General features: G+C 44.9%; 1 protein-coding gene across 1 annotated transcript in view; it reads left to right on the forward strand.

Moving 5' to 3' along the window:
* Positions 1–1,525: 1,525 nt before the first annotated feature.
* CYFIP2 (cytoplasmic FMR1 interacting protein 2) overlaps positions 1,526–21,397 on the forward strand; it is a 139,648-nt gene continuing 119,776 nt past the window's right edge. The window contains exons 1-3 of the mRNA XM_024117220.3: positions 1,526–1,603; positions 19,363–19,502; positions 21,271–21,360. Of these exons, the coding sequence (XP_023972988.1) occupies positions 19,386–19,502; positions 21,271–21,360 (207 nt within the window). The 5' untranslated portion in view covers positions 1,526–1,603; positions 19,363–19,385. The remainder of the gene's footprint in view (positions 1,604–19,362; positions 19,503–21,270; positions 21,361–21,397) is intronic.

Raw genomic sequence — 21,397 nt, forward strand, 5'->3', positions numbered from 1 at the left:
AAAATAATACACCGTATAGAATGAAAATCCAATCTCTCATTGTTAGATATTTGTAATCACTGACAGCCAAAATCCCAAGGATCAGAGCAGAAAATTAAAAATTAAAAAAAAGAAAGAAACCTCACTTCTGTTTTTAAAGCCATCCTCCACAAACACACCCACAGCTTTCTCACATGGCACCAGGGACAGAATGTATATATATATATATATAAGTCATCCTTTCTGAAATAGCAATTTAAATTAGTATGAGTGATGTAACATCAAACCACAAAGGATCATGAATCCTGAGTGCTAGGGGAATGATGTGAGATCAGGGAGGGCAAAGACTTCCACAAGTTCTTTGCTGAGTGTTGAGTAATGTGGCTCCTCTATAAATAGCCCCTGATAGGAAGAGCTGAGTGATTAACTAGAAATTTGTGCACCCTTTGGAAATATTTCAGAAAGGTTACCCTGTAGCAAGACTTTACCCCTTAACTTTAAAAAGTCTCAAATGCTTTCAAATTATTTACCTTGTGAAGTACGAAAGGCAACTCTTATTCCCCACATTGTAGATAAGGTGGCACCTCAGGAACAGAGTGGTGAAGTGACTTGCTCAGGGGTCCCAAGGTTGGAATTCGGTGCTGCCTGACTTTCACCTGGTTTGAGGGCTCACCAGGCTGCATCTCCATGAGAACCGTTTCTTTGGAGACTTAGAGCATATAAGTCTTGAAGAGAAAGGTGCCTGTCCTCTCAGTTCTTTCCCGGGCTTTGCCAGTAAATACTTCCTGTCACCATGTATTTGCCTTTTTGTCCATGAGGCAATTAATTCTTCCTGAAAGAACCTGAGGGAGCTCCCTGCTTCAAAGAGGGCAGCTTCAGAGATTTGGCCCCAGGGAAGTGAAAGGGAGGGTGAGAAGGTAATTTTGAACAGAGGAACAGCATTTGGGATCAGACTCCATTGGTGGAAGCCCCCTCTCCCCAACCCCCAGGTTTATTTTCTATCACTTCACCCTGTTTTTCTTCTTCACAGAACGTCTCTCAGTTGGAACTGGACGTTTGCTAGGTACATTTATTCCCCGTCTCTCCTAACAGACGATAAGCTCCAAAAGTGCCGGGGCCTGTCTTTTGTACACCAGTGCCTACTCAGCTCCTAGCACGGTGCTTGGAAAAAAATAGGTGCTCGATAAATATTAGGGAGATAAATGAGCACTTGGAAATAATGTGAGATCAATGAGGTCCGAAAGGAGCCCAAATCTTCAGTCCTCCTACTGCTGCAGGTGTGGTTCCCAGGCCTGAGGGGTCCTGGGGACAAGTTCTCCCTAAGCGGCGCGGCTGGCTCTCCCGGGGCGGGAGCCCGGGTTGCAGGTCCGGGATGCGCCGGCCGCGCAGAGGGTCGCGCCCAGAGCCCCTGGCCGCAGCCATTTCCTGCTCTTTGTGTGACAGCCGCAGCGGCGAAGGGGCGGGATACCGGGGCGGAGGAGGAGCCGCGGCGGGTGGAGGGGCGGGGCCGAGGGCGGGGCCCAGCGCAGCTGCAGCGGAGCAGAGCCGGGCAGAGCATCCTGCGCCCCGGCGCGGGCCACCGCAGTAGTCTCAGGCCACTCCCCTAGACCTGCCGCAGACCCAGGTAAGCGGTGCTGGCAGGCCTTGGAGCCGGCGTGGGGACTGGGATGCTGCTGGGGATGGCGACGCGGCCGTAAGAATGCTCGAGGGGCCGGCACCTCTTCTCCCAGCCCCGGGGGTGTGCTCAGCACGGCGGCTGAGCTAGCGCGGCCTGGGGGCCCCCGAAGCCCCCGGAGGCTGGGCCTCCGGGCCGGAACAGCTCCCTGCCCTCTCCGGCCCACCCTGGGCCCCGCGGCGCGTACCCCCTGCGGGAGGCGCCGACGCACGGCGGAGCTGGGGCGCGGCGGCTGTGGCAGCAGCAGCAGGTGCGCGGCCTGGGCCGGAGCCGCCGGCCGGGGAGGAAGCGGCGCTCATCACGAGCATCGGAGACACCTGCAGCGGCCGCGAGCCCGGCGGCGGCGGCGGCGGCGGTCTCCCCTCGCCCAGGTACTGCAGAGCGCCGGCCGCCGCCTCTGCCGCCCCGGCCACCATCGCCTCCCGCAGGGCCAGCGAGAACCGCCTGGGCCCGCCTGGCAGCCGCTTCGGGCACACACAGCCCTTCAGTGAACGTGAGATGGGTGGGGCGAGGGGCGAAGAGGCGGTGTTTGGGGGTGGGGGCTTTAATGAGAGAGGAGGCACGCCTGACCCGCTTTGAAGCCTTCCGGCCTAGCATCGCTCTCCCTCCCGGCTGTCTTGGGGCGGGGGAGGAGGTAGGGGAAAGGAGGTGAGTGGGCTGACTCCTGGGGAAAAGGTTGGGTTTTCATGAGCTCTGAACAATCGGCAAGATGCCTACCTGTCAGTAGTAGGCTTCTGCTTTTCAGGGCATACCCTCCATGGGTATACACTGTCTGAAAAGGAAGAGAAGGGCGTGCTCTCCGTGTGGCAGTGGGGACGGCGGCGGGAAGCATGGTCCGAGAGGAGTATGGTTGTATTGAGAACCTGGCAGAGAAGGACGCTAGGACTGCCCAGGTGCCCTCCCCAGCCCAGGGAATTTGACCTCTGCTTGCCTAGTTTCCCCAGCACAGCAGAAAGACTCACCAAGGGCTGATGGGCTCTTACAGCCAGGCCAAGAAGGGGACAAGTATCTTTTCTTGCCGGCTCCCGGGCACCTCCTGCCTGTGTCCCCTTTAGGGCAGGGGGTGTCTTACCTTACTTTTGGGCACAGGCCCTGTTGCAAGATATGCTGGCAACCATGAGATCACAGATGTTGGAGGGCAAAAATCTAGGTTCATCCCTGGCAGGATGGTGAAGGCCTTGAAGGTTGTTTTCTCCACCATCAGACCTTCCTTCTCTGTGACTCTCCCTGAGACTGCCCACCTCCAGTTCCATACACTGTCCTGTGCTCCACCATCCCCCCACCCATTCTCCTGTGTCAAAAATTATTTTCAAGAAAGGAGCACAGTGAACACATTTATCCTCAAGAGCTAAATACACAAGAATTTCCCATTAGACACAGGAGGTGTTTTAGAAGTCATCTGACCAGAAAGGAAACAGAGGCTTAGAGGCATTTTAATGGGAAACAGTGCTTTCTTTAAGTAAATAATATTTGGTATCTCTAATGGTGGAATTTCGGGCAGTGGGCTGGAAGTGGGGGTGGGAAACTGAGTAGCAATTTTGGGGAACAGCTTGATGAAATGACAACATTTAGCAGCTGTCAGTTCTGTTTTCTTGCTGCAGGGGCAGCTTTGGCCCTAAGGGCAAAAATACCATAGGAGGAGTGTGTGTGTGTGTGTGTGTGTGTGTGTGTGTGTAAGTGTAACTGGTCAGGGGTTACTGTCACTAGAGGGTATTGTGGAGCACCCAGTGTACACTTCGAGGAGGTGAAACTTTCCTATAGAGAGTTACTTGTTGGCGCTGGCTACCATCTGCCAGGGCAGCTCCGAGGCCACAAGGAGAGTGTGTTATTGCTCACAAAGCCAGTTCCTCTGGCTCGTTCTGCAGGCTGAGCCTCTGGCTGGGGGCATTAGCGCTCTGCTCACTAAGCTTCTTTATTATATTTCCTGGCCAGTTCTGACTGGTTCTGTAGGCACCCAAGCCTGCCTTGTTCAGTCCCTGCTGGTAATGGAAAAGGAAAAACTCATTTTAGGCATTAGGCCAGTAGTTGGGTGTAAAATCCACCAGGATCGGAGAGTTTTACTCCAATCAAATCAGAGGCTGGCCCAGAGAAGACAGTAGGCAAGAATTTAAAAACTGGAAAAGGGTCTCAGGGGAACAGTACATGTTCCCTCTGATATATCATGCCCTCTCGGACATTCAGTGGGCCTCCGCTGCTGTCATTGATCAGCAAGCCGAATTTGGTGGTGAATAGGCAACAAGCTAATTGACATTGGGAACAGTACTCCTGGAAAACAGTGCCGAGCTCCAGTCTCCATGTTTGAGGATCAGCCTACACTCTCAAAGAGGTTTCTTTTGGCCGCTGTTGGCCCCAGGGTTCCACCAAGAGCTGCACAAAATGGCCTTTTATAGCCTCCATGTGGCCACTGTAACAATGAGTCTATTTCTTTACTGGCAAGTATTAATTATTCACTTGTAGTTGACGAAACCAGGCGTCAGTCACCTCATTGGAGCCTTTCTAAAAGGACTTTGGTCTTATTGTGAGGAGCAAAGCTAAGCCTAGGGTCCAGAGGATGGACCCTGCATTAGTAGTGGAGGTGGGGAAGAGGGTAGAGCATACTGTCACCTCGGGCAGTGACACAGTGTGCCAGCAGTGGTGGGGAAGGAACTGGTACTTAGTTGGATGCTCTAGTAAACAAGGGATGCATGCAAATGCTATGTAGAGTGTCTAGCACATAGTAAGTACTATTATATTTATATGTTTATCGTTATAATGTATTAATTACATAATCATTAAGAATGTGGCTCATGCCACATTATATATTGTGTGTCAATTTAAGAAGACAGATCTTTTGTTGTTGTCATTGTTGACTCTGCTAAAGGATTCCGTGGCCTTAGAAGGCCTCCCACAGTGAAGGTTCCACCCTGGTCACTCAGCAGACACCTCATTGCTGGTGGCCATGTCCAAGAACAGCACACTGGTGAGTTGGCTGGTGTAAGTCTTCACTGCTGGGGATGAGGAGGGATAGGAGTTCCTTGACCTGCTAAGAGGAGTCCCAGTTTCGGGGAGGAGGTGTCGTCAACCCCGAGTTCTTACCAACTCTTCTACCTCCAGAGCCTTTCTGGATTTTGCTTTTCCCAGGGGAGTTGTTGGTCTCTGTGACCAAGGAACCCAGCCCCAGGTTGACCTGCAGAAGGTAGCCAAAGAAAGCATGATAAGATGTGGTGTCAGCAAGGGCTTCAGCTGGGAAGTGCTCCTGAGTAGCACACTGAAGGTGGGTATAGCTGGAGTAGGAACAGAGAAGGGGGAGGGAATATGCCCAGTGGAAGCCCAGAGGTCGTTCTCACATTTCAACACAGATCAGGAAGGACCTCCTCCTCTGTGTACATTCAGCATTTTGCAACCCAACCAAAAATGTTGAAGGCATGCTTCGCTTCCCCCAGCGGACAAAGCAGTACTGTGGTCTTCGGACACAAGATTTATCCCTGACTTGCTGTGTGCCTTTAAATCAGCCACTACCTCTCTGACTTTGAAAACTGGGGAACCGAAAGCAGCCGGCGCAGCTTGTTACCTACCTGTTGGCCACAGGAGCCTGTGGATGAGATAATGTTTGTAAACCTCAGGCTGAGAAGAAAAGGCCCTGGAAACAGAGGAGAGAAGGAGGTTCCCGAATGTATGGCTCCTTTGGATGGCTGCCCTCCATTCCTAAAGGAACAATTTATTAATTATATATTGTGTGTCAACTTAAGAAGACAAATCTGTGGTCTCTCTGTACCACTGAGCCAACTGAAAGGGAAACTGAAAGGCACTTTGTGATTCACAGATTCTGTCAAGGGCCCTGGATGGACTTGTCTGTACAAAGACACTTCAGAATTCAGTCAGTGCGTGTGGGACGCCTCCCAGGATGCAAAGATGTTGGGTACTGGCTGCCTAGCCATGGCCACTATGCTAAGCACTGTGTGTGATGTGCCTGAAAGGACCACCATTCAAGCCATACTTCTTGGACCCTGGCAACAGAGGCAAAAACAAATTGGGTGCAAATTCTTGAAAGAAATTATTTTGAGGTGGCAGAGATTGGGTTCAGGCAGACTTTCTTGCAGGGTTCATTCTGGCTGAGTGACATTTTGATAGACTTGCAGCAACTCAGGACCAGTACAAGCAGAGAGGAAAGTAAACATGACCCGGAGAGCTGCCCGATAAAGACCTAATGATGACTTATCAGTAGGTCTTTTGATTTTGTGTTTGCATCATCATTAGGCTGTCTTAGGGCAGTGGTTCTCAGACGTTCATCTCTTCGTGGAACAGAGAGATGTTTAGTGTGTCCATGGTGTGTGGTCTCTGTCTTCTAAATAAGGCAGGAGATGAGGTTCTCTGCAGAAGTTAAAGGTGGTGGACTGGTTAGGGAAGTGCGGGAGATGTCCGGAGATTTGGAACAGCTGCCTTTGTGGGTAGAATAAGAAATCAAATAGGGATGAATGAGAGCATTGTCTAACTTTACTGAAGGCCCAGCTGAGATCAAAGAGAATCTGCAGGGCTGACCCTCATAGAAGACACTCAGTAACTCAGTGTTAAGTGAAGGGATACCTGAGAATGATTTTCTATTTGTGCTTTTAAATTGCGATGGCTTAAGACCAATTCAGGCAAGGTATGAATGGTGAGACAAGAATTCAAAACTCAGGGTCAGCCATCAACCACCATGCTATACCTTCATATGAGAAAGAGAAATGAAGTTCTGTTTTTTATTTTTTGAGGTGGAAACTATATGACAGAAGAATTTTCTAAATATATCTCTCCAGATTCTTATGGTAATAAGGCTGACTTAGATATGGTACCATAGGGGACCATGATGTTTTAAATTTTTTTTTTTTTTAATCAGAAGACATGAATTGTGGCCATTGGCTCTTGTATTCAACAAATAGTTCATGAAGTGTCAATTAAGCGAGTCATGCCTAGGATGTGCCCAGCTCTGTGCTAGTTGCTATGGGTCAGACCCCCCAAAAGATGACAGTTATCCTTGTCATTTTTGGTGGTGCAAAGAATTAGTAAAATGTAAAGCGGTTTATAATGCAATAGGAAATTATGGACTCCAGACTGTGAGTGCTCTGGAAATCCAAGAAATGAGGGTTGTGGTGGAGTTCGGCTGGTCAGACCTTCATGGAGGGGGCTGTCTTGAATTGGGCCTTGACAGTGGTCAAAGGTAGGATATGAGAAGGGGAGAGGACAGTCCACTAGGGAGCGGAGAGAGTTTGAGCAAAGGCACAAGGCAAGAATGTCCATGGGCAGGTTTATGGCACCGTAAGTACTCTTGCCACAGTGGACAGGTCGTGTTGGGAAGCATAGTCTTGAAGGACGTCCTTTGGATGGAGTGTCCCATTTATAGTCACAGTCATTTGCTTTTGAGTTGGAATGACTCTGAGAGAGGTTCAAGTTCAGTGATTCCTAACTAGTTGTTTTTGGGTTTGTTTTTGTTTTTTCCTAAGTACATTTGATGGACAGTATCAACATACTCAGTACATCACACCCAGCAGCCATTCCCCTCCCCAGCTCTACCCCATTTTCTCTCACTCAAGAAAAGAGATGAACATGCAAACAATGATACCATGGGAGGACTTTGAACCCTCCCTCACACATGATAAAAAGCACCTTGTTTGCAAACCTCACTAGTCAAACTGTTACTGGGACAAGTTGCTGCAATAACCTTCGCAACAGAGGTTTTGCCATCATGGTTGAGAAGCACTGCTAGACCAGCCTTCATATTTTACAGACAGAGAAATTGCCCTTTTAGAGTGAGGGAAAGTGTGATTTGAGGGCCTATGTCCGTCTTCAGGCTGAGCCACATTTGAGTTGCAACTTCACATCCATGAAGCTGAGGTTTACATGCCCCGAGCCGGTGGTCGAACTGAAGTCTCGCTCTTTGTTTCCACAGCAGATGGAATGGCTTCCCTTTCTGAGTTTTAGCAGGTGCCTCTGAAAGGCAGCTCCTCTCCCCAGATACAAGTCACGTTGCTGCCCCTCCTGTGGTGCCCTGTCACAGGCCCCAGTGGGAGCAAATCAGCAAGCTGCCTTCTGTGGCATGACCTCCCCTCCCAAGAGGGTGGGATCTGCCGGGTTGGGTTGTCAACGGAAAGGCCTCCTCAACCCTGGCAACACAGGAAGCAGCTGAGTGAACGGCAAATGGATTGGCAAGCCCTTTAGCCCCGCCAGGATCTTTCTCTTTGCTGTAAACAAACAGGAGGGTAGGCCTTCTCCAGAGACCCAAGTCGAGGCTGACGTGGACTTCTCTGCTGGGACCTCAGGCCCCCTGTGTGGAGAGAGGATGCAAGTGGCGGGGCCTCTGGGCCTAGGAGACCCACAGGGAGGGACTTACATAGCAAAGGCTGCCTGAGACAGAGCAGTGCACTGTCCAGCTGTCTGACTGCCAACAAGGAAGCCTTTAGTTGTTGTCTTTTATTTATTTATTTATTTATTTATTTATATTTATTTTGGGCTGTGTTGTGTCTTCGTTTCTGTGCGAGGGCTTCTCCAGTTGTGGCTAGCGGGGGCCACTCTTCATCGCAGTGCGCGGGCCTCTCACTATGGCGGCCTCTCTTGTTGCGGAGCACAGGCTCCAGACGCGCAGGCTCAGTAGTTGTGGCTCACGTGCCTAGTTGCTCCGCGGCATGTGGGATCGTCCCAGACCAGGGCTCGAACCGTGTCCCCTGCGTTGGCAGGCGGATTCTCAACCACTGCACCACCAGGGAAGCCCGAGTTGTTGTCTTTTAAAGTAAATTTTAAATTTTTGATCAAAGCAATACACGCACATGCTTAAAAGAATCAAATAGTATTGAAAGACTCATAGTGAAAAACAAGCATCCAGTGTCCACCTCCCCCAGAGGCTGCTGCTTTTAACTTACCACTTCTTCCAGTAGTTGCCTCCAGATCTCTAAATGATATGCTTATGCTGCTGTTTCTTGATTTATCTATTCTATGTGTCATCTATTCACTTCCTGCTGTGATGGATGGAGATTTCGCTTTCTGACACCATCCCCCTCTCTCCCCTGCCCTCATCTCCCAATACAGTAAGAGCTCTGTTTTAACCCAAATCATGTTTAAAGCATCTACCTTATTGAGACGTGTAAATGATGACCACGAGAGAGCCAAGTAAGGTCCTTTGATTGTAGTATTTCCTTTCTTACATGGATTTTTGTTTTACTGCAGAATTCTTCCTCCTTCCTTCCCTCCCTCCTTTCCTCCTTTCTAATATTCCTCTTTTTCTTTTACGGCACTGTCATATCAATGTGTCAGGTCCCCTTGTCTTCCCAGCAAGTTGCAGTGTTAGCCCAGCTCAGCCCCGAACTAGCCAAGGGACCCTGCCCAAGTCCTCACGTGTCTCGACCTCAGTGTCCTTATAGTAAAAAGAGAGCTCAGGTAGGAGGCTAGAGACCCATCTTGTCCTCATTCTAAACCTCAAAGCCCATCACCCCACCTCAGAGATTTGTATGTCTGAGGAGTCTCTCCTCCTGGGCGGGGCAACGCCAGGCGCTGGCAGGTGGCAGTGCCACAGCAACAGGCCGGGGAGGGGCCTGGTTCAGGCCCTGCCTCATGGTGGTCCGTCCACCCTGCAGTCTAGGGGCTGCTCCCTGGGGTAGTGTGGCTGCGTCTCTTGCTTTCTTTTTCTCCCTTGTTCATTTTCATTCAGCACAGTCTCTGCGTGTAGGGGCAGCATCATACTCTCCAGACTCCCCAAGCTCCTGCCCCAGCTCCAGCTCTCTTTGCTCCACTCCCGCTTATGTTACACATACCCGAAGTTCCCCAAAAGTGGTCATACAAATACTAACATTTTTTGGTAAAAGCTTTATTGAGATATAGTTCACATATTGTACAATTCACCCATTTGAAGCATATAGCTCAGTGACTTTTAGTATATTCGCAGAGTTGTGCAATCATCATCACGATTAATTTCCATAACATTTTCATCACCCCAGAAAGAAACCTCATAACCTTTAGCAACACCACCTATTTCCCTCAATCTCTACCCTGAGACTAGGCAATTACTAATCTACCTTGTATCTCTATAGATTTGCCTATTTTGGACATTTCCTTTAAAAGGTATGTTATGCTTCTTTCACTTAATATAATTTATTATTTCCACAGTTCATCTACATTGTAGCATGTATCCATAATTCATTCCTTTTTGTGGCTGAGTAATATTCCATGGTATGGATATACCATATTTTATTCATCTGTTCATCAGTTGATGGATATTTGAGTTGTTTCCTCTTTTTGTCTTTTACAAATAATGCTACTTATGAGCATTCATGTACAAGTTTTTTTGGGAATATATATTTTTATTTTTCTTAGGAATATACCTAGGAGTGGAATTGCTGGTTCTTATGGTAACTGTGTTTAAAAACGTGAGGAGGGACTTCCCTGGTGGCACAGTGGTTAGGAATCCGCTTGCCAGTGCCGGGGACACGGGTTCGATTCCTGGCCCAGGAAGATGCTGCGGAGCAACTAAGCCCATGCGCCGTAACTACTGAGCCTGTGCTCTAGAGCCCGCGAGCCACAACTACTGAGCCTGTGTGCCACACCTACTGAAGCCCATGTGCCTAGAGCCTGTGCTTCGCAACAAGAGAAGCTACTGCAATGAGAAGCCCGCACACCGCACAAAGAGTAGCCCCCACTTGCTGCAACTAGAGAAAGCCTGAGCGCAGCCATGAAGACCCAACGCAGCCAAAAATAAATAAAATTTAAAAAAAAAATTTTTTTTTCAACGTGAGGAACTGCCGAACTGTTTATCAAAGTGGCTGTACTATTTTACATTCCTACCAGCAATGAATGGGGGTTCCAGTTTCACACCCTCACCAACACTTGTACTTACCTGTCTTTTTGATTATAACCATTTTAATAGATATGAAGTAATCTCATTGTGTTTTTGATTTGCATTTCCCTAATAACTAGGAATAATAATCATCTTTTAATGTGATTATTGGCCATTTGTATATCTTCTTTGGAGAAAAGTCTGTTCACATCCTTTGCCTATTTTAAAAATTGGGTTGTCCTTTTATTATTGAATTTTAAGGGTTCTTTATATATTCTCCATGTTTAGCAGATATATGATTTCCAAATATTTTCTCCCATTCAGTGGATTATCTTTTCACTTATTTTTTTTTTTTTTTTTTTTGGCCATACTGCACAGCTTGTGGGATCTTAGCTCCTCAACCTGGGATCAAACCTGGGCCCCAGCAGTGAAAGCGCTAAGTCCCAACCACTGGACCTCCAGGGAATTCCCTCTTTTCACTTTTTTGATGATGTCTCTTGAAGTACAAAAGTTTTAAATTTAATTTTGATGATTTGTAGTTTTATCTGTTTTTTATTTCATTGTTTGTGCTTTTGGTGTCATTACATATTCCAAAGTCACAAGTGTTTACTCCTGTGTTTTTTTCCTAAGAGTTTTATAGTTTAGGTATTACATTTAGGTCTTTGATCCATTCTGAGTTAATTCGTTATATGGTGTGAAGTAGAGGTTAAACTTCATTCTTTTGCATGTGGATGTCCAGCTGTCCCAAAACCATTTGTTGAAAAGAGTATTTTTTCCCTATTGAATTGTCTTGGCAACCTTGGCAAAAAATCAGTTGACCATAAATGTTATCTTTGGATTCTCAATTCGTTCCATTGATCTATATTTCTGTCCTTATGCCAGCACCACACTGTTTGATTACTGTAGCTTTGTAGTAAATTTTTACATCAAGAACTGTGCATCTTCCAATTTTGTTCTTTTTCAAGATTGTTTTGGCTATTCTAGGTGGGTCCCTTGAATTTCCGTATGAATTTTAGGATCAGTTTGTCAATTTCTGCACAGAAGCCAGCTGGGATTTGAATAGGGATTACGCTGGATTTATATCAGTTTGGGAAGTGTTGCCATTTTAACAGTGTAAGTCTTCCAGTCTATGAAAATGGGATATCTTTTCATTTATTTGGGTTATCTTTAATTTTTTCAACAGTGTTTTATAGTTTTCAAAGTATACATTTTACAATTCTTTTTGCTATATTTATTCCTAAGTATTGTATTATTTTTGATGCTATGGTATATAGACTTGTTTTCCTAATTTCATTTTTATATCGAGCATTGCTAATGAATAGAGATATAATTGATTTTCCTTATATTCTTATATCCTGCAACTTTGCTAGACATGTTTATTCATTCTAATAGTTTTCTAGTGGATTTTTTTGGATTTTCTACATACAAGATTGTGTCATCTTTAAATAGAAATAATTTTACTTCTTCCTTTCTAATGTGGATATCATTTATTTCATTGCCTTTCCTAATTGTTCTGATACCCTGGCTAGAACCTCCAGCACAATGTTGAATAGTAGTGGAGAGAGTGGACCTCTTCGTCTTCTTCCTAATCCTGGGGGAAAGCATTTAGTCTTTCATCATTAAGTCTGATGTTGGCTGTAGCTGTTTTTGTAGCTGCCCTTTATCAGGTTGAGAAAGTTACCTTCTGTTCCTAGTTGGTTGAGTGTTTTTATTATGAAGGAGTGTGAGTTTTGTGAAATGCTTTTTCTGTATGTGTTGAGATGATCCTGTGGGATTTGTCATTTATTGCATTGATATGGCTTATCTCATTCATTGATTTTTGGATGTTAATGTTAAACCAGTCTTACATTCCAGGGTGAATTTCACTTGGTCTTGGTGTATAATCCTTTTTTTTTTTTATTTTTTGCCGTACGCGGGCCTCTCACTGCTGTGGCCCCTCCCGTTGCGGAGCACAGGCTCCAGACGCGCAGGCGCAGCGGCCATGGCTCACGGGCCCAGCTGCTTCACGGCATGTAGGATCCTCCCAGACCGGGGCACAAACACATGTCCCCGGCATCGGCTGGCGGACTCTCAACCACTGTGCCACCAGGGAAGGCCTATAATCCTTTTTATATGTTGCTGGATTTAGGTTTTGTTGGGGGGACTAACATTTATGATGCACTTTCTACCTACCAAGCTTTTTACATGGGATAACTCAATTTTCAAAGCATATGAGGTAGGAACTATTGTTATTCTTTATATCAAAATGAAGCACGTGAGGCTCAGAAAAATTATGCCATCTTCCCAAGGTCACACAGCTAGGTAGCAGCAGAGTCAGGACTCTAGTTCACTAAACCACCTCTAGTGAGCATATCAATGGTGGACGTGAGATGATTTTCACATGACACTCAGACCTGTGTTTGTTTTCATTGTTTTTTATTTTTTGTAGTTTCCCTCTGCTTCTCTATTAGTGATTAGGATATAAAGCTTTCTTCTAAAATATATTTATAAAGTGGAAACAAAAAGTCTATTTAGAAAAAATACTAAGTAAATAATTGTACAGGCAGTTTATGGATATGACTGCATATTGTGTTGATTTAAATTATCTATGTTATTAATAATGAAGGAGAAGGAATGGGAAACTAGAAATGAAGACATGCTAAGTCATCTCTTTCCTCCCGTGTTGTCGGGGAATTTGGGTATGTTCATGCGTTCTTTCATCCATCCAGTACTTCCTCAGTGCCTCATCTTTCCTTGGCACCCTACTAAGGTCTCCATGGTTTTCAGTGATGGGTAAGAAATGGTCTCTGGCTTCAGGGAGTTTGCACATGCATGCATCATTCTGCTCTGGTTTGGGGGGCAACATATATTTTATTTCGTGGGCAAACTCAGATTGAGTGCTAGTGGCCACTTGGAGTTTTGTATTTCACAAGAAGGATTCTGAGGCTACCCGTGGACTCATTGAGAAATAGAGACGTTATCAATGAGCAACATTTGCCCTGGTATGGGAAGAGGAAGTAGCAGTACTTTGGAATTTTTTCCTTGCTCAGTAAATGCTGCTCCAAATGTTTTTTTTTGAGGGGGACAGTCTAAGCTTCCCTTATATTTATTTTTATATATTTATTTACTTATATATTTTTTATTTGCAGATATAAATATGCATTTTTTAAAACTTTATTTTTATTTATTTGTTTTAGTTGCTTTCTAGCTGGAGAGATTTACAGACAAGGATAATATTTCTTGGCCTCTCATGAAACCCAAAGGTGACAGTTACTTAATCTTTATGGCTTGACAGAGTCTTACTCTTCAGAGGAAGGAAAAGGCAGCCAAGTTGGAAAAAAAAAAAAGAAAGTAAAGTGCTTGGTATCTTTCAAAAAGGTACAAAAGTGGTGCAGTCTAGAAGAAAGGGCTTAGAACTGGGAGTCAAGATATCCCATTTCTGCCCTAACTCAGTCACTAGTAGTGACCATGTGATCATGAATGAACGTTTTCATTTCTTAGCAACAGTGTGTCCTCCCTAGAAAAACAGCAAAAATAAGACCTGTCCCCTCGAACCTGCAAGGGTGTTATGATTGAGGAAATCAAAATGAAAGATCTATAGAGTTATGAATTAGTGTAATATTTCTGATGCCTTCCTCTTGTGTAGGAGAGTTGTTGCAATGTTTAATTCATCCATTCGCTTTCTTAAAAAGAGGCCATCCGACTAGCTAATATTTCCCGAGTGCTTGCTGTGTGCCTGCTGTTGGGCTGAGCATTTCACGTGCTGTAATGTTATATAATCCTCATAATAAATGACTGAGGGCAGGGACTATTATTAATCATCGCCCTTTTACAGATAAGGAAACGGAGGCTCAGAGAGGTTAAGGAACATACTTATGGTTATGCAGCTAGGAAGTAACAGATGGCAGATATGAACACAGAACTCGAGCTTACCCACCATACTTAGCCTAGTTTTCCATGTCATTAAACCTTCTGACTTTTTTCGTTTTTCTTCCAGAAAGTCAGTCAGAAAATAACAATGCAGATCTTTTGCTTAGAGAATAGCAACCTGCATTCCCAAAGCCAGGCTCTCCTAGTGCCCCTCCTTCGTCTGTGAGGCCCCTTGCTTCTTGTTCAGGATCTGTCACTCATCTCAGTGGGAGGGTGGAGGGGTGGAGGGGGTCGGGCACGGGGCCTACAAGACCTTCTCAGAAGCAGATTGCCGGAGAGCTCAGTGTTATTACTACTCGGTGAAACCAGGCCCCTGAGTTTCAGTTTGTTATGAAGATGCTGAATTTAAATCTGCCATGAATGCCCCACATTGCAGGTTGCAGCTGTGGCTGGTAAATGGTGCTCCCAGAACAGTGTTAGTTTTTTAAATATTTTATTAATTTCTCTTCCAAAGTGACAAAATGACCACGTGGTCGTAGACTCAATATTAAGAATTCTTCTCCTTTGGAAGATTGCATAACAGGCAGGATACTTGCACTGGAAAAGAAGTACTTATTTTCATGTATACCTCTGATAAAATTTCCGGAATGTTTTTCCTTTCTGACTGATGTGGAGTTGGCAGTGACTTCTAGCACTTGGGCTAAAAATGTCTGATTTCCTTCTCCCTTAGGCAGTGAATGATCTACAAAGAAACAGAGAAATCCGTTAGAGAAGCTGTATTTGTGCTGTAGGTCATTCACTTACTGATTCACTTCCCTTCTCATCAAAGGAAGGACGGGGGTATTATTGTGTTAAAGGAGAAGATCTTAAGGGTTATTCTGGTAAATGAGTATTTTAGAATCTGAGAAGCCTAGAAGAAACCCAGGTTATAGGAGGAAGGAGAAGCTAAAGATCATAAGTAGGAGTCAGGGAAGATGAAGGAAGGGAGGACAGATTAGAACTGGGAGTGTATACATTGAGCTGGGAGGTTTTTTTTTTTAATAAATTTATTTTATTTATTTATTTTTTTTTTTTATGGCTGCGTTGGGTTTTCATTGCTGTGCGCGGGCTTTCTCTAGTTGTGGCGGGCAGGGGCTACTCTTCATTGCTGTGAGCAGGCTTCTCATTGCGGTTGCTTTTCTTGTTGTGGAGTACGGGCTCTAGGCACATGGGCTCAGTAGTTGTGGCACACGGGCTTAGTTGCTCCATGGCATGTGGGATCTTCCTGGACCAGGGCTCGAGCCCGTGTCCCCTGCATTGGCAGGCAGATTCTTAACCACTGACCCATCAGGGAAGCCCCAGAGCTGGGAGATTTTATGGAACATTTCTGACATATTTAAAATTGGAGGGACTTCCCTGGCGGTTCAGTGGTTAAGACTCCGAGCTTCCATTGCAGCGGGCCCAGGTTCAAGCCCTGGTCGGGGAATTAAGATCCCACATGCTGCGTGGCGTAGCCAAAGATAAATAAATAAAATAAATTAAAAAGTAACATAAAATTGGATAAAAAATTATCATAAATCTCTATGTGTAAGCATCACACAGGATTGACAATTGTTAACTTTAGCTGATTTTGTCTCATTTATTTCTCACTCTTCCCCCATCTAATATGATTTGGAAGCAAACCCCTGTATCCTTTTATCCATATTTTAGTAGGTATTTGTCGAAGATAAGGACTATTTTAAACAATATTGTCACATCTAAAAAATAATAACAGTTTCCTTAATATTGTCAAATATCGAGTCAGTAACTAGCCAGAGAAATTTTCCTGTTTTCTCATATATGTTACAATTTCATCTTTATGGTGGTTTGTTTGAAATAAGATCCAAATGAAGTAAAACCATGTGATAGTCTAAGTCTCTTATCATCTGTAACTTCCCCCTCCATCTCTTTTTTTTTTCCCTTGCACTTTATTTGTTAAAGATACTCAGCCATTTGTCCAGCAGACTTTCCCATAGATTGTATTTTACTGAGTACCTCACCGTGGTGTACTTTAACATGTCCTCTGTATTTCCTGTCAGATTGTATCAAAGGCTTGATTAGATTCAGGTATTTTGTTTGGGGTTCAGCACTCTTTGTAAGGTGATGGTGTGTTTTTCCATCAGGAGGCACATAATATCTGGTTGTCCCTCATGTAGTGACGTTAGCAGCAGTTGGTGATCAGTGCCTACATCCATTTGTTCATTAGGGGTTGGAAACTAGGGATATTTTAATTCTGTGAATATTTCTGGGGGAAAAAAAGAAATACCTTTATAAAGAGAAACATCTCTCTCTCCTACAATTCATTTATCCAGTGGTACAATTGGTATAGGAAAGATTGGTTCAGTGTTTGCTTCTTCCCTTTTATTTATTGATTTTCAATGTAAAAGTTGGTTCACAGGTATCCTCCAGCAGTAACAAAGGCATAAAACCAAGTTTTTATTAAGTGTCTTTACGATCTCATGAATTCACATATATTTGATATTGTTTCAAGTCCCTTGAGTTGTGCTAACTGGTGGTCAGATCACCCCATCTTTGGCCAATGGAGGCTGCCTCAGTTTGGCCCCTGGGTCCCTTTGACACAGCCCTGGTAGTCATAGATAAATAGTTGCTTCTAGACCTTTCTTATAAGGCAAACCTAGGTTCCAAGCCCAGCTCCAGCACTTGCCAGCCCTTGACCTTGTAAAGGACCTAAATTCTGAGCTTCTGTTTGCTCATCTGTAAAATGGGAATAATCACAGTACTTACTTTTATAAGGTTGAGGCAAGATTAAAATAGCTGAGTGCTTGGCAGAGTGACACAGAGTAATGGCTTTAAAATGTTAGTTTTATTATTATTTGATTTAACGAAGAGAATTATTAGGGCTTTGGAGCTTACAGATCATTATGCCCTGGACAATCATTAACGCTTCCTGCAAAATGGACTTAACATTAATGTGCTAAAGAAGACAATCTTTTCTGTGGATTAGCAAATGGTTTTGCTGTAGAACTGAATGCCACACTTAGAATTCAGGGCAGAGAAGAGAGCAGAGGAAGCAGCACAGGTGTGGAGAGGGCCTGAAACCACCCCCGTGAGGCCAGGCACCTGCAGAGGGCAGAGGAGGCAGTCACTTCTGAGCTCCCCTGTGCCCTCATTGGATGTGGCCTTCACTGTTGCCATAGCGCATGACAGGGAGGTGAGTTGAGAACTCAGTGAAGTGTGAAGCCGTAGTCAGCAGCTCAGCCCCATCTGCCCCCCGGTCCGGGCCTAAAGGAGACACAGGGGCAGCCTGCGTGGGGTGTACTCTGCAACTGTGTCAGCCCTTCACAGCCTGGGCCCAGCTCTGCTGTCGCTGGTTCTTTTCTGCCCTGGCCTCTGACACCACATTTCCTAATGAGTGAGGCAAATTCACTGACACTCTGAGACTCCAGCCCTGAAGCAGGTCTCAGGCTTCCCTGGGATTAGGGATGGGGAGGGAGGGAGGGTGCTCTCCGGAGCACAGTCAGCCTTCTCTGTGTTTCCTCATTCGAATATGCTAAAGGGTTAGCAGTTGCTACGCTGCTGCTTATTATTATGTTATTAATCTTTTTTTAAAACTCAGTTTTCAGATTTTTGTTCACCTAGTCTACTGTTTGTTTTGTTTTGCTGTTTTTTGCTTCATTTATTTCTGCTTTTGTAATTAGTAATCCCTGAATTCTCATTTTGGGGGGTTGATTTTTATCCTTTTTTAGGTTTTTGAGTGGAAAATTCAGTTCATTTAATTCTGCTTTCTTATTTCCTATGAAATGCATTAAGACATTTATTCATGCTCTCTTTCAGTTCTAAATATTTTATAATTTCTATTTGAATTCCTCTTCAGCTGTGAATAACCTAGCAGTATGTTTTTACAAATTTTCATAGATATGGGGTTTTTTCTTTGCTATAATTTGCATTATTGATTTCTAAGTTTATTGCACTGTAGTCAGTGAATGTGACTTCTAGAAGGTCATATTGGGGGAACTTGTGGGAACTTGTTTTATGCTCTAAATCATGATGATTTTTTTTTTTTTTTTTTTTTTTTTTGTGTTATGCGGGCCTCCCTCTGCCATGGCCTCTCCCGTTGCGGAGCACAGGCTCCGGACGCGCAGGCTCAGCGGCCATGGCTCACGGGCCCAGCCGCTCCGCGGCATGTGGGATCCTCCCAGACCGGGGCGCGAACCCGGTTCCCCTGCATCGGCAGGCGGACGCGCAACCACTGCGCCACCAGGGAAGCCCCATGATGATTTTTAATGAATGTTTCACATATGCTTTAAAAAATGAGTATTCTGTTTGCTGAGTGCTGAGTTCTTAAAATAGCAGTTAGCTCCTGTTAGGTAGGTGTTGTTTAGAACCTCTCCAGCTTCACTGCCTGGCAGAGTTCTCATCACACCTGCTGTAGTCTGCCAGGGTCTGAGACATAAAAATGTCCATTTTGGGCTGATTTGTTTGGTGTGGCTCACAAAACATACCATATGTCCAGGCCAAGGAAGACAATGGCTCTAATGTTTTTGAAAGTAAGGTTAAATTTGCTGGAGTCTGAATTCTTTGACTCCCAGCTTAATTTCAAACTCTGGTTTCAAGTTGATAATCTTTGGCTCTCTTAATTATGGATGTTTGTGTTATGCAATAATTTAAGAGTGGAACTGATAAATATCTTCTTGAATAACAGAAACTGGAGGCTGACTTTGGCCCATGTTCTAGCGTCAAGCATAATTTGAGGTCCTTTGCTCCTGGTCACTGTGGTTGTATGAGTGTCAACATAACTTCTCTGAGCCTTGTTTTTCCATCAGTTATGTGGATATGAGACCACCTGCCATCAGAGGGTTGTGGTGAGGCTCAGTCAAGGCAATAGACATTAAAAAGTACTGCGTAAACTGTAAAGAGATCCTCAGCTATCAGGCACGGGTTGAGGGCACCACGTGAAGAAGTAGCAAGTGGAAGCGGTCTCGGTGCGTGTTCCTTAACTCCACGGGTTCTCCGGAAGGAGCCTGGACAGGGTGAGCTTGGGAGAAGTGTTTGAAGGCCCCTGAAACTCTCTGTTTCCTTCTCTTCCATCCCCCACCCCCAGTGCGGACAACAGAAACTGCCGCCATGACCACCCACGTCACCCTGGAAGATGCCCTGTCCAACGTGGACCTGCTGGAAGAGCTGCCCCTCCCTGACCAGCAGCCATGCATCGAACCCCCGCCTTCCTCCATCATGTACCAGGTTAAGTCCTCCCAGAGCATCGGGGCCAGATGGTGGCGGGTGGTATCAGGAATTCTGGGGATCCCCTGAGAGGGTTTGCCCTGAAGGCAGAGGGAGGGGGATGCCTGCATCTAGAATGTGAAAGGTCGTCAGCTGATGGGGTCCCTGGTGCACTGGTGGAGCTGAGTGTAAGCAATAGATAAGCTAGAAAATGTACACCAGGGCTGTTTCTCTTCCCTCCGGGAAGGCTTGTTGATCCGTTCTGACCTCAAATACCTTCCCGGCTGTTCTTGCTGCAGCACCAACCAAGGTTTTGGCAGCTCTGACCTCATGAATTAAATATCGCAATTTAGAAACCCCTAGAGCCTGCCTGGGTAATTACTTTTCCTTCATGTATGTGAGAAGAGGTCTTCAACTCCCCACAGCCGATAATGGCTCCGGGAAGCCAGTCACAGTTGTTTGCTTTTGCCTGAGAGGCAAGCTTGTGACAAACCGTGATCAGATTCCTCAAGACCGGGATCCCACCTGGGCATGGTGGGAAGGGCATCGGTGCAGCCGTAGTCATCCTTGCAAATAGCCCCTTGTCTGGGTGTGCTGGGCAAGTATACCATGTTATGAAAGAATTAGTTAATTGGAAATTTTTAGCTTTTTAGCTGTATTTGACCGTTTGAAAGTTCTTGGACTGCTGAGACCGAATATAAACACATAGTATATTTTAAATTTCATTCAATGGCTAGATTTATTAATTAAGCACGTGCCTGAAGGTTCAACTCATCCACTCGGTTTATTCACATTTTCTAACCCAGATTAAATTTTAATTATGTAAATATCTTTTTTATTATTAGCAATACAGCAAAGTATTTATAACAAATAAAAATTTCCCTGTAACTATGTCTATATATATACACATATATACACCCACACACCTTTTTACCATGTATATATATAATTTTTTTTTTTAACCAAAAGAGAATGACACTATATTATGTTGCTCTATGATTTGGCTTTTTTAACTTAAAATTTATTATGGGTATTTTGCCTGACAATACTGCTATGCTACCAGACTGTATTTAACCACCACATAGTACTTATAAGATAAGCCCATTGTATGGATATACTATTATTTATTTAGCTTTTTGCTGTTAATGGATATTTGGATGGTTTCCAGTTTTTTTATTAAAAAAATACTGCAGTTATTATTCTTCTACAGATGTATCTGCACCCTCAGGCAAGTATTTTTGCAACTGCTGGATCAAAGCAGTATACATCTTCACCTTTTGTTTTAATATCTTCATCTTTCAAAAATATTTTTTATTTTTTATACAATTTTTAAAGTTATTACAAAATATTGGCTACATTCCCAGTGTTGTACAATACAACCTTGAGCCTATTTTACATCCACCAATTTGTACCTCCCATTCCCCACCACTGGTAACCACTAGTTTTTCCTCTATATCTGTGAGTCTGCTTCTTTCTAAAAAAAAAAAAAAAAAATACACGTCTTCACTTTTAAGAGCTATTTAGGCTTGTATGGTTTAAGTCTTTACTTCCGAGGCTCCCTGGGTGAACCTGATTACCCATGGGAAGCAGATGCAGGCCCTGGCTGTAGCCAGCTCCTGCCCAGTGGGATTCAGGGTGGGATTTCTTGGCCGAAGATGAGAGGGTGATGTGGAGATAGATTTCCACAGAGAACTTGGGCATTTGGTGGCAGCAGTTTATTCCCTGGACACCCAGCCACCTTGGACCTGTTTTCCAACCACCAAATGTTCCTGTTCTCTAATTCCTGCAGGCTAACTTTGACACAAACTTCGAGGACAGGAATGCGTTTGTCACAGGCATTGCAAGGTACATTGAGCAGGCTACAGTCCACTCCAGCATGGTAAGTCTCTGCGACCTTCAGAGTCAGACGTGCCCCC

Source organism: Physeter macrocephalus, chromosome 8 (genome assembly GCF_002837175.3).
Source record: "Physeter macrocephalus isolate SW-GA chromosome 8, ASM283717v5, whole genome shotgun sequence".
NCBI classification, from domain to species: Eukaryota; Metazoa; Chordata; class Mammalia; order Artiodactyla; family Physeteridae; genus Physeter; species Physeter macrocephalus.